Genomic DNA, 17,839 nt, shown 5'->3' with positions numbered 1-17,839 from the left:
TCAGCCACGTAACACCTTCACCCATAGCGCATTAGGAAGAGTAAATACCCCACCTGAGCTTCATAAGAAAAGCTTCATTATTCTGACTCATCCTACCTATGCCTAAACCCCCATTAACCTTTGGTTGGAAAACCTGCTCCCACTTAACAAGATGGGGCTTCTTCCTCGCATTCGTAGACCCCCAGATAAAAGATCTACTGTGAGCTTCAATCTCTTCACAAGTCAATGTTGTCAGCTTAACCGTTTGCATTGTATAAGTGGGTAGGGCCGAATCACTCTTACTCAGTCAGTCATTTTGGCCCGCCAAGGAAAGCTGGTTGATTTTCCATCCACTCAATCTATCCCGAACTCTATCAACAATATATTTCTAATTTCGGTTACTCGCTCATGGAGTAATGGAACACCAAGATACTTGCCTAGGTTAGATATAATAGAGAACCCAAACTCCCTACTAATGGCTTGCTTATTCCTCTTCTTTTATTACTATATGCAAGTGGTTCTATACATGTATCTTGTCCTCCTAACATCACTACGTACCACCTTTTTTTTCATAAATTGGCAATATATAATAGAGGACTGAGTTCTCAGCCATACTGTAAATTGTATCTTGTACTAGAGCTTGCTATAAAGACCCACAAATAGAATAAATATAAATACATACGTGACATTAAGAAAAGAAAAGCCTGTTACTAGACTAATTCAATATGAAATTACACAAATGTGTCAAATTCTCAATTGCATCCATTCCTACTTCTAAAAAAACCACTACCATTGATAAAGGGAATAAGAATGTCATTTTCAGCTCCATAAAAATATAAATACAGCACAATGGAAGGAGGAGAATTATATTACAGGAAGAGCAAGTTTAATCGATATGAGAAAAAAATACCTCAAATCCAATTCTTGCAGGACATATTTAAATGTTATTTCTGTTGAAGTATCTTAAAAAATTTCTGGGCGATTCTGTGACTTGTATATGCGGTACGCAGCAGCACACATAGTGGCATTGCCACAAACTGTCAAAGCAGCTTGAAGTGCCACCAGTACCTTCAAGCATTCAGAAGTAAAAATTGTAAACTGTCATCAGTTAGCGTGATTCAGAATGAAGTCAGAGCAGTTCCCAATTTATTGCCAATGTTTGAAAAGGCATAGTTACCTCAAGTGACTCAGCATTGTAAAAGAAATGCCATGTACATGCACACATTGCTCCGCCAAGTAAGGGTACCTAAGAATAATTAATATCCAAGGTTTTATAAGAGGGCGGTAATTGGCAACCAGTAAATTAATATCAAAGCATCTAAAGGAAAATCTAATAATTTAAACAAGAGTCACAAGAGTAACTGAAATGTACGTATAATTTTTTTTATTTAAAGCAACTTATCCATTTTTCGATTTTAAATGAAGTCTTAGAATATTGCATCACAAATACAGACAGGTTAGCTCACCACTGGTCTTCTGAAATTAGTAACAGTAACTCAGTGAGTAGCTTAAAGCTTAGTCATAAGCTCTTTCATTTTATAGTCCTTTGGTAATTAATTATTCAAAGTTATTTCAGTAACAGCAAAACAATACGAACAAACATAGAAAATTGGAAACCACCCAACTGCTAACAAGCCCCAAACAGCCAGAGTAAAGAATGAAAGGACTGCTAAACACCATAAGGCATGCTTGGAGGAAGGATAATGCATTTGAGCAGAAACAAAAGAGGTAAATAATTACTTGGAGAATGAATAAATGGAAGTGTGATATGAAACGAGGGTAAATATTACTCCTATAATGACGACTACCATTTTTCCCTCTTCTTCATACCAACACTATTTTATTCTCTTTACCACCATCTCCTCCCTCTAATAACTACCTCTTCTCATCTTCATTTTCCTTAGTTTGACTTTTTATCACCCCCTTAATGCATTACCCTTAATCCAACTATGCCCTTAGAAATAAAGCATGATTCTCTTACTATCTCCTCCAAAATTATTGACTAGTTTGAATGGACTCGACGAAGCCAACCATCCAAATTACTACATCACTGCTCACATATAAGCCTATACTTCTTAGCTCATTATAAGAGAAATTATTGCTACAGAGCATGGTACAAACCCCCATTCAACAACTGAATTCAAGCATTCCAAAAAGCGACTCAAGTCGGTGAACAATGCTACCTGGTTCAACAAGCCTATTACCAGCATCATTAATGGTATTTTTGCTTATTATTTGTAGTTCACTACAATTCCGGGCAGACCTAATTCTCTTTAGCATCCCATGTTCCTGTTCCTCTATCACGAATGGTATCATAACACATACCATGTAACATTGAATGAGATACTACTCGAATTTACAAATACCCAGCTATCATTTCCATCAAGATAGAACATACAGGGTACAACTACAGAATTGGTGAAATTCATCATTCTAAAATTTCCAACTTAGCTAGAGAGTTATATGGCCCATGTTTATGACTTTGACCTACCTCAACACACAGCACACTATCACCTAGTAAATTCTTTCAGGATTTAAAGAACAGTACATAAATTTCCCAACTAAAGGCTTCATATGCAATACATAACAATAAAAAACAGAGAAACAGATATATCTGATAACACTATAAGATCAGTTAATGTTCACAATGTTGGGTTCTTGACTTCTTGCTTACTTTATATTGATAATATTGTTAGAATTCAGTTATATTGTTGCTAATCTTCATACTTCTTGATCTCTTGGACTTCTTAGATTAAAATCTAGACACGTTTATACTCATTCACTTTCAAACATAAGAGAAGCACGAGGTATAACTAAACCAACATTCATATACAAGCCTTCGGGAATGTCCTGATCACTAAACTGATCCATAGCCTTGCAGAAATTTAAATCGATAGAACCCACTATCATGGATAACCTAGTCTCTTCCGACTAAATTAATTTTCGTCAGAAGTTTAATTTTCATATAGCATCAGCCTATCAGGTGAGTCTTATACATAAACATCACAGACCATGATAATGAGGAGCGCGTAATGTCATAGATGATTTCATCTACGTAGTATTAAGCGTCTGGTTATGACAATGCTACATTTTCCTAATATTCCATATTATCATTAAATACCCTTCAAAGCAACGGTCATCACTATTCTACACCACTATGGCTCCGTTTGCTTGGACAGAAACTATTTTAACTGAAAACAGTTTCCATGAAATATACTTCCCAAAGGAAAACGCAATTGAAGATAGGTTTTCCTTCCTTTGGTTGTGTGGAGAAACGACTACTACCATCTCAACTCCATCTAGTAGTTAAGTGAGACGGCAAGAAGCTGCCAGTCTATTAATATCTTTCTAGACACAAAATGCAGCATCCCTTCCAAATTGGAGAGCAATGGTTCCACTAGTTGGAAAAGTAGAATTTCCATCCAAAATTTCTTTTCTTATCATCCGGTCTAATCCAAAAGTTGGAAAAAAAGATATCCAAGAATACACTTTCCTCCAAAACAAACAGAGCCGATATCATAATTCATAAACACACACAAACATACATACATCATCACATCAGAGATTTAGACTACACTGTCATTGCTGGATTGCAAGACCAAACCTCGTCAAATGCAATGGCAACGGCCTGATAATGTTGCAGCAGTTAATAATAAAAAATAACCTAATCTTCAACGACAAAATCATACCCAATTCCATAGCATTGCAGAATCTAAAACAAATTGCAAGCTTAGCTAAGCTTCAGTAACAAAATCACACACAAACATAATCAAAGTTCGACAGCAAATTCTAGCATTGCAATAGTTAAACACACACATTTATAAAATTATGACAGCTTCAATGATAAATTCATACCCAATATCATAAAATATTAAACAAACTTACCATTCCCCAAGAGAGACCCTTCCAAGATTCATTGCCAGGCCTATCACCATATTGCCAAACCAAAGCCATTGCTATCACCCTGAAAAACTCAAAAAAGATTGATAATTCAATGTAAATCATCCGAACCCGATATGATGAACAATTAAACAATTTTAATATATGCAATCGTAAGGGCTAACTACAAGCATCAAATACATATCTAGGGCTACAAAAATCATTATACAAAATATAATTACAAAATACAATTGCAGCAAATAATCAATAGAATCAACAAGTATAACACCAATTAAGATGATAATCAACAAAATCAAATAAAAGGGGGGCAAATTTGAGACCTGCTCACCATTCAGCAACACTGGAAACGTGGACAGCCCAGGTGGGGAGAGAGAGAGCATTGGAAGGTTCATGAAGCTCAATTGATGACAACAATGGCGGCGAAGAATCGGCGGCAATGGCGGGACCCACCAAAGCAAGAGCAACACCAGCGCTTAACAAAGCGGGTACCCATTTCTGGTTTTTGCAAATGAAAGTGGTTTTCTGGGTTTGATTGGAGCAGGAAACAGTGGCTAAACGGAGATTTGAGTGGTTTTGAGGAGAGAGAAAACAGGGTATTGTAGAAGATGAAGAAAGGGGTGAATTTGAAGGAGAGAGTATTGAAGGAATGGATAACATGGTTGGCGTTAAGCTTGCCGGGAGTTTTTTTGCCCCCACTTAAGCTTGAGAGGACATGTATCTTTTGAACTTTCAAAGTGTACTTCGCTAATTTCCTAACTTGGGTTTGAATTGAGAAATTACAAGTTTAAGAGGATATTGAAGTCTTTTTGCACACTTCATTAGGAAAGCATATTTACATATCTAACTTATAGAAACAACACGCTAACGTCGTGTGTGATGTGTCACCCTTCTTTTAATATGATTTGGTATTAAGTGTGCGATACGTGTCATCAACCTTCTATTATCGCATTGAATTGTCCTGATGTTTAGTCTCTTTAAGAAACTATTTACTTGTCAAAATTTAATTTTCTGTAATAATATTTTTTTTGCTTGAAAAAGTCTTTATATGTATAACCTTTATATATTTTCATTCACTTATTAATATTTTTCAACATTAACCCTTCTAAACTAATTTTGACCAAACTTATAATTTATGATGATTTGGGGTATCACCCGGGCTAATAAGTAGATAGCTTTGTAATTGTTAATTGGTCGTTATCTCTCTTGTTAGTCCTCAATAATGGAGCTTGAATTCTTCAACAATGGAGGTCGAGCAAATCAATGGAGGAAGCAAACACCTATCATTTGGGGTTAAAAATGCCCTTAATCTTTATCCTTATTTTGAATATTTGATAGGACATGGCTTTTAATCTACCTTAATGTTACCACTAGTGGTGGATCTTGGGCTAAAAAAGACCTTAATCTTTACCCCTGTTTTGGACATTGTTTAGGACATGGCATTTGATCAGCCTTAATGTTACCATTTGTGGCGGATCTTGGGCCAAAAAGTTAGGGGAGCAAGGTTTTATCCCCTAACCTTTTTGTTCAAAACTAACATTACTTGACCACTTTGCCACAATGATTTATATGCAATAAATAGACATCAAAGTACTTATAATGAACAACTCTAAAATACTTAAGGGGGTCAAGCCCTTGCCAGCCCAAACAAAGGCATGCCCCTGGTTACCACCAATGTCAAGGATGGCATGAATACATTTGAAGCGTGTATTGACAATATACTCGTGAACAAGTTCGATTGAAAACCATTCATTAAATGAATGAATAACACATGATCAAAATGTTGTCAATGGTTGATTCTAACTTGGACAATTTGTTCAATTTGGCTAGGCTCACAAGCAACTTGATTGGAACGTTTTTCCAATTTGAGCTCTAAACGTAAACTATTGACAAAAATGGTTGTGTGGCAAAACTATTTACCAAACTAAGCTTCCAGGGTAAATCGCTGTCTCGGACAGCGTTTTACCCCTGGTTTTTTTTTAAAAAAAAATTCAACTGGTAAACGCTGTCCCAGACAGCGTTTTACCTTCTGTATTTTTTTAAATTCAGTAGGGCATAAAACGCTGTCTCGGACAGCGTTTTATCCTTGGGTTTTTTTTTTAAAAAAATTCAATGGGTAAAACGCTGTCCGAGACAGCGTTTTATGCCCTGTTTTTTTTTTAAATGAAACGCTGTCCGGGATTTCAATAACAATGTACCACCTAAACTAAAAAAAAATAGTTTAGGTTGAAATTGTTATTGAAATCCCGGACAGCGTTTCATTTAAAAAAAAAACAGGGCATAAAACGCTGTCTCGGACAGCGTTTTACCCATTGAATTTTTTTTTTTAAAAAAAACCCAAGGATAAAACGCTGTCCGAGACAGCGTTTTATGCCCTACTGAATTTAAAAAAATACAGAAGGTAAAACGCTGTCTGGGACAGCGTTTACCAGTTGAATTTTTTTTAAAAAAAAAACCAGGGGTAAAACGCTGTCCGAGACAGCGATTTACCCTGGAAGCTTAGTTTGGTAAATAGTTTTTCCACGCAACCATTTTTGTCAATAGTTTACGTTTAGAGCTCAAATTGGAAAAACGTCCACTTGATTGTACTTGTTAAAAAAAAATCTTATTATGCAATTAACAGCTAGTTACTTATATAAAATTATTATTATTATAAACTATGAAGCATGATTTGATTTAGAGTCGAAATCAAATCCATAAATGCAAAGCTCAAGTCAAGTCTAAACAATTTTAAATTTCAATGCCTCAATCTCAAATTAACAATATAAATGGATATCAATTGTCAAATATTTTGGTTAAAATGTTAGGCTATCATCCAAAACTTGAGATTAAATTCTGTCAATATTGTTATTCTTACGACTCATTAAATTCAACTTAGCTCTTGTTTTTTTCTACTTTAAACCTTATTAATTCAATTAAGCAAATTACAATTTAGTTTAGCAAATTTCAATTCAAAAGAACGAGCCTTAATCCAGAGGTTTTGTTCTTTGATCTTTCTCAAAACAAAATTCTATATTTGGGCTCATTTGTTTAATTGTTTTCATCTTTCATTCTTTTTCTTTTTTTTTTTTTTTTTTTTTTTTTTGAAAAAGTCCTCATTCTTGTTTGTTTTTCAATTTTAAGAGCATTTGAGGAAGAATTAAACACAATTATACTCTACTATTCCTAGATTTCCTAGTACCAAAAACCGCAATTGACTCTTATAAGAGCATTTGAGGAAGAAACACAGGTTAAATTGATGTCGATTCTCAACATTCTTGGTATCTCTCTCTTCTTTTTCTCAACTTTCACCTATGGAAACGGGTCAGTCTTCTTTCTTCAACTCAAGTTTCATCCTTTTTTAGTTTCCAACTATAAAAATTCCATCTTGCTGCATTCAAATAATTTTACTGTAAATTGTGTTTAGTATTAGCATTATTAATTTTCCTTCTAATCCTAATTATTGTTAATTTGTTTTTTGAATACAATTATTTCGTTTGCTCCATATTTAATCATTTATTCGCTTGTAAATATATCTTAATCTACTGTTGCTAGAATGAAATTTATACATACTGTGAATTATTCACCCAAAAAATTAGATTTGTAACTTTGTTTAATTTCTTGCATTATTGGGAAGATTATCACCATTAATAATCAAGAAAAAGTAACCCCATAAATTCGTCATACTTTTTGCTAAATTGGGATTATTTGAAATGTCAATACTGTAATTTTCATCCTAGAATACTGTAATGGTGTATTAATCTGGACTATCCATTGTAATTTTAGTGCAAGCTAATTTGGATATGTTTTTTATTATGTGCCTTTTATTTTCACTTTTTGGGTGAATTTGATGTCTGAGATATAAAACAATGATATGACACAGAGTTGATCAAAAGGAGTTGGTTGTTGGGAAGGAATTGTTTAAGGAAAGTTTACCATTTCAGATGGGATCGCGCTATTATTTGCTTCAAGGGTTGAAACCTGATACTTGGTATGAAGTGAAGATCTCATATCCAGCTACTGTATGTAATTTATAACATGATTAACTTGTGTAGTTATCCGTGGGATATCGTTGATTTCGAGATTATTGATGGGTGTTGTTTGTGCTACAGACACCGGCTATGTTTTCTTTACAGTTGAAGAGAGGTGTTTCTGATGTTGGACTGAACAGGCTAAGGAAATTGCTCAACACTGAGAAACTGATTTTCAAGGCGGAGGACCTTGATGAGATCAATCGTCAGGTTTGTGTATGTTCATTGTATATCGATGGTGATCTCATGGTTTACTATTTTTGATTGTGGGTTATGGACAGGGCGGATTGTATGTTCTGATAACAGTGGAGCCTGAGGGATTTGTTGCAATACCTGGTGTTCAGGAAAGGGAGAATATCTTGTTCAATATAGGTATGCTGCTTTCTTGTCTTTGATTCGGAAAGAACAGTTTATTATCATGGACTAAATTATGCTTATATATATGTTTAGGATGCTTAGCGCTTATGTGCATTCATTTATAAGCAGCTATTATATTTTCTTGCCTAATTGTATGCCTATTGGGTTGAGCTATTTTGTTCACCAGACTTTGATGCTTCTTGTGCTACCTGTCTTCTATGTTTCATCCTTAAATCAATCCCTGTTGTTAGTTCATTTATTTCTGCTTGTTATGTGCCCGCAGTGGCGTCGCTGGGGCGGGGCAGCCGGGGCACCCGCCCAGGGCCCCTAAATCAAAATTTAAGTTATAGTAATTAATCTCCTTAAATATTTGAGAAATAAGCAAAGAGCTCAGTGGTTACTACAAGTTGTTGTAGTGGGCTTTAATAAGCCTTGTGTTTTAGGTTCGAGACCTGTCATACGTTTTTAATTCAATTTTCTTTTCTATTTCTTTATTTTTAATCTATTACGGAGTACTTTCTTTCTATTATACCCATTAGCATTTTTTTTAAGTTTATTTTTATAGTACGCTTCCAATTGACGTATTTACTGCTCTCCGTCCCATAATATTTGTAACAATTTGAGGCACTTAAAAAACAAATTAAATGTTATAGAACTATGTAAAATAAAACTATATATACTTTGAGGTTCTAAGACGAAAAGGGTATAAATTTTTGGAAAATTTGTTCGGAAAAGTCTTTAAAGTGACCTTTTTGTTCAGAAAAACCTTTTAAAATTTTTTTGGGTAGGAGAAACCTTTTATGAATTTTTTTTGTTTAGAAAAACCTTTTAAAAATTCTTTGGATAGGAGAAACCTGTTTGTTTTTTTTTTTTTTCCAGAACGATCAAGTGGGACTTTTGACTTTTTTTTTTTTGTTATTGAATTTTATAGATTAACATTTTAATTTGGACTTATCTTATTTGCACTTTAAGGTTTTTTTTTTTTTTTTTTTTGGAGAGAATTTGCACTTTAAGTTAATACTATTTTAAAGTATAGTTTTTAGGAAAATGAATGTATATTTAGTATATCACGCAAACACCCAAATTTATAGGGGCCCCTAATTATTAATTTCCCCTTAGGCCCCTAAAAACTCAGAAACGGCCCTGTGTGCCCGATACATAAACTTGCACCCATTACTCATCCTATCTCCTAATTATGGCAGTTTGTGATGAGCTGATGTTGGGCATTCCCCATAAAGCTTGGCTGGTTGCAGCATTCGCATTGCTATGTGTAGTGGTGGGTTTTTCTGTGCCTCGATTTCTCCCACCTTTTCTTCTGCCAAGGGATCAAGATCTTAAAAGAGCTGGGCAGTTGGCCACAGAAAAGGACTCCTAGCCCTACCTAAACTTCTAGCTGATAGTTAGATAGTCAATGGCCCTGCTTAGGGTACATTGCATTTTTTGGTGTTTCTGAGGAAGTTAAGGAACAGCTGATAAAGAACAAATGAATGCTTTGGAGTGAAGGAAGCAGGAAACTAGAAAAATGTAATGGATGTCCACATGGAGCCGAGAATGAATGTTCACAAAGAAGGGCTGAATTGTTCAAATCAGAAATGAAGCTACAGATTCAGTCGCTGGGAGATTTTTCTTTCAATCAAGCATTATTAACTGTAATATTAGTTTAGCTTCTTTTCACAAGATGCTACCATTGCTGTTAAACCATGTCTTGTTCACAGAATTATAGCTGATGGTGATAAAAAGATCGATTGAATTTACCAAAAATTATTGTAGCTGTTGAAATGATGCACTCTTTAACTTTCAGTGTTGCATTATTTTGTTCATCCGGAAATTTAACGAAGCAGTTCTATTCTCTTATTTAACTACAGTAGACAGGCTTTTTTTTTTTTTTTTTTAATGTAAATAAGTTAACTTCAATCTCTGTGTCGAAACTTTTCTACATCGACTGTATTACCAATCCCAAGGACAGACAGGAAACATTTGTACAACTTAATTCTGTAATACCTGACGTAGATGTCTCATGCAATTTAGTACTCCGTAACATAATACGGATTTTTAACTAGAAAAACTTCCATTAAAACAGCACAACAGAACATATTGGATTATAATGCATATACTCAGCTCACTCTATACTTCATATGCTGCCTATGTCAAATGTAAAAAATAAAAATACTTCATACGCTACATTAATTTGAGAATCAGTAATGTCTACAACAAAATGCAAAAGCCAGAATGGTGAGAAGATTGGTATATAAAATTGTTAATAGGTGTTAGCACAAACAGGAGGCTAGCTGCTAGGCCAGTAGGCCACTGCCTAAACCTACACACTATCAGGTGTATAAACACCAATATTTCAGACACTTTGCTATTTAAACCTACTTTAGCAACTACAATCTGATCATCATAAACCATGGTTACTAATGCCTAATGTTGGATACAAAATTACAGAAGCACTACTGCATCAGCTCTCCCTGAACTCATAGGTCCAGCATGGGCTTCGTCTTCATCATAAACTTGTATACATATTCAGTTATTCCAGATGTCGATACAAACACGCCAGTTCTTTAACAACTTGTGATGGCACTTGTTCTCGAAACTATCACTTCTTCTTAGCCCACAACATAACAAGAGAGAATCCCATCAAAGACATTATAACAGTCTGCAAAACAAAAGGACTGTGAGTACATGTGAGACATGAGACTAAATCAATTTATGTTTTTAAATATATAGAAGTTTATGCATCTCAAGCATTATAATAGTAAATGAGAAATTATGAGTTTTTTTAATCAACTATAGAACTTGAGAAATGAAATACTATGCACAAAAAAGCTGGATGCCTTCCTACATCTACCACTGCAATCTGAACATAGTAGCCTTTACTCTAAAGGACACCTTGTTTCTAAGACTATTTTTGTCTCTTGCTCTTCTATTCTAATAGTTAAAGTTATAGCTGCATCCTAGTAAACTTTTTCCAGAATTCTGTTAGGATAAACCATGTAGAATCTAGAGTCCACTAGAATCCCACTATACCGTATTTAATCAGGCCAGCCCCATATGGGAAGAAATCTTTCCTTAAAGATGCCGCTTGGTACCACTGGTAAGTAATGAAAACATAATCCACAACATCTGGCAGAATAGAGCTGGAGACTTTCCATTAAAATAGCTTTCTTTTGCAACTCTAGCATAGATAAGTAATCATGACTATATCTGCTTATAATGATATCATCCATAAAATTTCCTCCTCATTGTGATCTTGGGGAGCATTCAGTGGACAATTGGATGCTCAAAGAGGCATTTCTCGTTATGAGCCTTGTATGTCAGGTGAACAGAACAATGACGCAAATTATATTTCAGAATGGATCATAAGTTTTTAGACTATATCTATGGAAATAAGCTGCTCTACGGAGTCCTTTCATGCCATCTTTGTTGTACAACTAAGCTTCATATTCAGACAGTTGTGTTGACTCTGTTAATATGCTATAGAAGGTTATACAGAAACCTTAATTAATGTTTCTCTTTCACACACAATATTGGAGGATATCATAGCTGAATCACTATTTTTTTTATTTAAACAATTGAGAAATCCCCAAAATATAAAATCCCAGTTTTAATTGCTAGAGCTAACAAACATGCTGAGGTAAGATTTGACATCACATTGAGAGCAATTATATAAATGAAATCCAAAGGGCATAACAACATACATCCTCAAAGAAGAGGAGGGGGGGGGGGTGAGTGTGAGTGTGAAGTCTTAAGGCAAGGTTGTCATACATCATGCATGTTTGTCATTCAGTGACAGGACTATTCAGTCACCTGCTTCGTATATATCTCAGAAAGTATACCATAACCCAGTTCATGAATGCCAGGAAAAACTTAGACTTACAGATATAGCAGGAGGAACTCCCACAACAGGATCCTCAAAAAACCGATTAGCAAGTGCCAGACCAAGAAGACTGCTTTGCATGCCTATATGGTAAAATTAAGTTAGTTTGACTAAAAGTTTTAATACATATAATATGTATTACATATCAAAAAAAAAGATAAAGAAGAAATCAGCAGTGGAAAAAAGTACAATACCTGTCTCATAGGAAAGTGTTCTTTGGAGAGCTTTCGCATCAGGTGTGTTATGAAATACCAAACCAGACATCACATAACCAGCAATAAATGCAGACAGGTGAAACAGAGTTACAAGCAGAAGGATGGTCAATCCAAAAGGGGACATAACAGCATTTATATTGATAGCGAGGGGTGCACCAACACAAAGAGATGTTACAAAAACTGATAGCGGAGGCAGAAAGGGTCGTATTGCCTTGCTGACCTTAGGAAACAACCTGTAATAATGTATAAGAACTAATCACCAACAATAGCATTACAAAGGGTGTGGAAAACGGATGGAAGAATAACAAAGAAAGAAGTCAGGTTCACCTATTCAGAAGCAAGCCAGTTACGATAGGTGCTACTACAATCTGCATAATACTAGCCATCATTCCTTTAACATCGACAGGTAATCTCTTTCCAATGAGAAGCAGTGATAGAAGGGGTGTCACAAATGTTGCAGAGGCTGTAGAAAATGATGTCATAACAATGCTTAAAGGGGCCATTTGAGGGTCAGTTAAGAAAGTTGCATAATTTGAGAGTTGGGCCCCGCTGACACAAGATGTCAACATGATCCCAGCACCTGTAGGTACCAGTTGAAACATTAGTTACTGTAACATGATACAAAGTAGCATACACTGAGAAACAAGCTGGAAGACTATTACCAACGGGAGTAGGGAGACCAAAAACTGTTACTGCAATAGTGCCAAATATAAATCCAAGCAGAGGCTTGACAACAAATTGCCCAATATAGCCAGCAAAAATGGCAGCAGGTCTTTTAAATGCTTCAAGGAAATCTTTCTCACTTGAATTTAGACCCACTGCAAACATCAAAAATCCCAGTGCAGGTGCGTAGTACCTATAATAATGTAATAAACACCATGAAGCAGTAAATAGGTCAATAGGTGGGTGAGATCATAATTTAAAATTTTTGCACATCGAGTTTTCAGAATAAACCAGCTGACTGATTGTCTATAGAGTATAGACTCTTTACTCTATAGTGTACCAAAGCAGAATAATTTATCTAGATTGGTTTAGTGTTCCAGGTAGAGAAATTTGTATCTAGTGAAATCATTATCAGACTAGACTGTATTTAGCATTCCAGGCAGAGAAATTTTTTATCTAGTGAACTCATCATCTGACTAATCTGTATGTAGCAGTTTCAGGCAAAGAATATTAACAGCAAAAAACTTTAGATCTAACCACTGAGAATTACTGAACTCACAGCCAAGACAACTCCAGGACTGTATGTAATGTTCCCAAGCTGCTACCTTATGGATACACTTTTCCAACTTAATGATTACTTGCATTTTATTGCCATGCCTGCTCAAAACTAAAGTTATGCAAATACTCCATAGCAGTAGCTGTTCCATTTAATCATTGGACCGAGACATGGGCCCAGTCTCTCAATTTTAATTTCCAATATAATGGAAAATTTAAAAAATCAGTGAGATTGTATAAGCTTGTTGGTTATTGTTATTTTAATGTGGAAAAAAAAGAGGATACATTCTATCACATTTATGGGAGCACCCAACAAATAAACCACAAACTACAAAGCTAACTTCAGCAACATAAGATCACATATCAATATCAGAAGCAAAGATTTTCTTGTAAAGTACCAAGTAAAAAACAGTGGAAGGAAGGTTAACACTATTGCAACCAATTATATTCAAATATTAGATAATTTAGGGTTTATAATCTCAATTATATCAGCAGCAGAGGACTTCTATGCTTGGGAAGTGGAATATTTATTGAAAGGTGAATCGCAGAAAACCGTAAACAATTTTGAAGACTTGAACTGCCAAGGGTTTAGAAGACTTGCCCAAATAAATTGGCACAGCAGGATTAGAAATTGAAAAGATGGGTAAGTGTTGAAAATATAAAACATGGTTAAATAATGGTCGATTGACTAGCCTATAAAGTGTCAAGGATTATGAACCAACAAACTGTTTGGTTCAAGATGCCTTGCTCTGAAAGGTTTCGGTAGCAACTAGCAAGTGAATATATTTGCAATGCCTGTGGTCATTGGACAATTGACGGTAAATATGAAGCCAATATTGAAGCAATTTGATGTGTTATGTCAAGTTTGGAGCAAGTAAGCTAGACACACAAAAGGAGAAGCGGCTACAAAGCGAATAACAAGGATAGCACGTGTTACACGTGCCAAGAAGGACACTTAACCTTTCAATACAAAAGCTTGCCTTTAAAGAAAAGAAACAAAGTAGTGAGCAGAACTCTAAGTCTTCAAGATGGAATAAGGATGATTTATACTAGAATTCAGTATGGGCATAAATAATCCCTAGTCCCAACCCTATATTGTGATCCAAGGGTAAAGGATGGATGATACTAGAATGTAGTTCAAGTCTTCAGCCTTCAGAATTGTCAACCTTGCATATTATACTTTAAGAATAACTTGACTGGTTTACTAAAGTCAATTAGGCATGGTGATCAAATTAAATAAACAGGTTGAAAAGTCCCAAAACTTACATATTTTGCATCTTATTTGAATTGCACTATGTCAAATCTTGAATTAACATGTTTATGGGCACATTTTTTTGTAAAGAAAATTTACTCAGGCAAACCATTTGGTTTAACTACAGATAGAATATGAATAACAAGTGATATCTCATTCCATAGGTTAGACTCTTAACTAGAAAAATAGGGTGTGGTATCACAATGAATGTGTTCAAGAGAGAAAATGGAAAGGCTGTCTATCAGACCCACAAAAAACAGGAGCTATTTAACATGTAGTAGAATCTTGCATTCAAAAGGCAACAGAAACACATAAATTTACCAAATTAGACAAACAAACAAATTTAGACACATGGCTATTAAACACAGCACAAACTTTTCTTCTCCAATTAAAAATTTGAAACAGGACAAACAACCACCTGTTGGTAAACCAAGTAAAAGAAGGAGGATAAGCAAGAGCAAGCAGCGTACTTGCAAGCACAACATGAGGCAAAAAAGAATTCGCTTTGCTCAAGATATTGGAAATGTCTTCTATCTTCTCAACCTCCTAGAACAAAAGAGAAATAGCAACAAATCAGCTACCTAATCACCCTTCTAAACGCATCAGAATTCACATTGATAAATCCAAATCTCTAGAAGCAGTGTGATTTGGTCACACCACACCCACTATATAAATTATACACATGCTAGTTCAGTCATTCATTATGTGGATATCAATATGATCATCTGGCAATTCTATGACAGGATAAATCATTAATATACAGAATGGCATTATGAGGTCAGAATTGGTCCCTTGAAAGGAAAAAAAAAAAACCTGCGCTTATAGTATTATCTACAATGTTGTACTCCATAACCGATTCTTAATTCTTGCAATGTTTCCCAAAAAAATGATCAATCAGATTATACGCTTTATTTGATCAATGTGTCTCCTTTACATCATTGGACATTAATCAATACGGAGTATATCTTAATCAAAGTTTACATACTTGCAGGTTCTTTTCAGCTTCAACCATTTAACAAAAAAGTCCAATTCTTTCCCTTAACCCGAATCATTAGCCCCACAACAAACTATTCTATAGTATAGACATTGAAAATAATACTACTACTCCCCTAGAATTATAAGTATGAAACAAGAAACTAAAAGGCTCAAGCCATCAAACTGGATGACTGATTTAAAAGAACAGCTTAATTTCTTGGAAACACTATTGAATTAAAAAGCACACTTTTCTTTAAAAAAAAATTATACTGTACTTTAAAATTCTATTAAAAAATTATAAAAAGCTCATGCCAACAGCGCATTCGTTCACAACCCAGAAACCAAAGAATATGCAATATGTGTACATTACACAGCCAAAGTCAAAAGCAACACAAATCCAGAAAACATTATTCCTCCTACAATTAATCCCAATATTTATACATATCCATAGAAATTATTGGTTTCCAGCCTAAACCAGACAAAATACTTAACAAATATTACATACAATTAAGAATAGAATCTCATAAATTCAACTAATGATTAATAAGCTAATTAATTAAGCAAACAATTATAATTAAAATAATCAAAAGAAAAAACAAACCTGAGGAACAACATTGGATTCTGATTCAAAATCTTTTGGTACACATTTAACCACCACGTTACAAGAACACCCATCTACCAAAAAAAAAAAAAAAAAAAAAAAAAAACCAATTAATTACTCTACTATAACTCAAAATTGAAATTATATATATAAGTAAGAGAAAGAATGCAATTACATTTCATAATCTTGGGGTTCAGGGCAAGAGAATTTGGACCTGCAAAACCAAATACAACATACATTATTAAAGTACATTTTTGTTGAAAATATAAAAATCAAAGTTGAAAAAATTAATGGGGTTTGACCTGAAAGAGAAACACTGCATTTTGAGGAGAGGAGAGAGAGAGAACGAGGGAGTGAGAGAGAGAAGGATGAGCAACGATGGCGTTGAAATTGAAGGTGGCGAAGATGGAGGAGTTGTAGATTATTAATTGTTGTGCTCATTTTTTTTTGTTTTGATTGAATTTTGAAGGAATAAGAAGCTTCTCTTTTTGATTTTTATACCAAAAGGTTTTTTAACTTTTGGGATGATCTTCGGTTTTGAGTGGAGTTGAAAAAGGTTGTTGCTGTCTTTGTTATAAGGAGTACGAGTAGTCGAGTACTAGGGTGGCACGGCCGCAGGGGTGTATGATTTTAGGTTGCACGGCACCCGTCTTAGAGTCTGTTCTCTTCAATTTAATTTTAATTCAGTTTACTTTTTAATTTTTCTTCTCTCATAAATGATTCAGTTTAGTAAATGAGAACAGACTTTTAGGGCCTGTTTCGATTGACTGAACTCAGCTGAACTGAACTTATTAATTAGTGATTTTTAACTACAGATTAGTGATCTTTGATTATTTATTACTATACATATGTATATATACAAATGTACATAATAATAATAATAATAATAATAATAATATTATTATTTATTGATTATTATTATTATTATTATTATTATTATTATTTATTGATGATTATTATTATTATTTATTGATTATTATTATTAGTATTATTATTTCAATTATTACTGTTATTATTAGTATTATTATTATTTATTGATTATTATTATTAGTATTATTATTTCAATTATTAGTGTTATTATTATTATTGTTTATTGATGATGATTATTATTATTATTATTATTTATTACTTATTGATTATTATTATTATTATTATTATTATTGTTATTATTATTATTATTGTTATTGTTATTATTGTTAATGTTGTTGTTGTCGTTGTAATAAGAGCTTAAAAGAATGAAATTTGGCTTTATATCATTAGCAATATCATTAGACGTAAATTAAGAGCTGAACTGAACTGAACTGAACTGAGCTGGGCTAAACTGAACTGAACTGAACTGAATTTCAACGGAAGAGAACAGGCCCTTAATCCTAATTAAGTAGGTATAGAGTTTAAATGGTTTGGGGTTTGAATCTTTTCGAGTATATGAGGGGTAAAATTTCTCTTATGTTTTCTCTA

At 34.1% G+C, this 17,839-nt stretch overlaps 2 protein-coding genes across 4 annotated transcripts; one reads left to right on the top strand and one right to left on the bottom strand.

Annotated features, from left to right (window-relative positions):
- Window positions 1-667: 667 nt before the first annotated feature.
- Window positions 668-17,187, bottom strand: LOC110702564 (probable sodium/metabolite cotransporter BASS6, chloroplastic). Of its 2 annotated transcripts, XM_021880290.1 has the most exons (12): window positions 16,684-17,187; window positions 16,557-16,595; window positions 16,382-16,455; window positions 15,224-15,351; window positions 12,998-13,191; window positions 12,663-12,915; window positions 12,315-12,568; window positions 12,121-12,203; window positions 10,844-10,899; window positions 3,865-3,943; window positions 1,157-1,225; window positions 668-1,047 (listed from the first exon to the last, which is right to left on the bottom strand). In XM_021880290.1, exons 1-12 carry the CDS (start codon window positions 16,820-16,822, stop codon window positions 943-945), a joined length of 1,473 nt encoding a protein of 490 aa, XP_021735982.1. In that variant the 5' UTR covers window positions 16,823-17,187; the 3' UTR covers window positions 668-942. The 2 variants fall into 2 exon arrangements, with proteins under 2 accessions (XP_021735982.1, XP_021735981.1); XM_021880289.1 differs by lacking the exons at window positions 668-1,047; window positions 1,157-1,225; window positions 3,865-3,943 and having other exon boundaries at window positions 10,400-10,915; window positions 16,684-17,184.
- Window positions 6,690-10,102, top strand: LOC110702565. Of its 2 annotated transcripts, none has more exons than XM_021880291.1 (5): window positions 6,690-7,179; window positions 7,739-7,877; window positions 7,968-8,096; window positions 8,168-8,258; window positions 9,446-10,102. In XM_021880291.1, the coding sequence occupies exons 1-5, from the start codon at window positions 7,115-7,117 to the stop codon at window positions 9,616-9,618; spliced, it is 597 nt and encodes a 198-aa protein (XP_021735983.1). In that variant the 5' UTR covers window positions 6,690-7,114; the 3' UTR covers window positions 9,619-10,102. The 2 variants fall into 2 exon arrangements, with proteins under 2 accessions (XP_021735983.1, XP_021735984.1); XM_021880292.1 differs by having other exon boundaries at window positions 7,092-7,179; window positions 7,800-7,877.
- Window positions 17,188-17,839: the final 652 nt, after the last annotated feature.

The sequence above is a fragment of the Chenopodium quinoa genome, unplaced genomic scaffold (genome assembly GCF_001683475.1).
Source record: "Chenopodium quinoa cultivar QQ74 unplaced genomic scaffold, ASM168347v1, whole genome shotgun sequence".
NCBI classification, from domain to species: Eukaryota; Viridiplantae; Streptophyta; class Magnoliopsida; order Caryophyllales; family Amaranthaceae; genus Chenopodium; species Chenopodium quinoa.
This window is presented reverse-complemented; position numbering and strand designations above follow the sequence as displayed.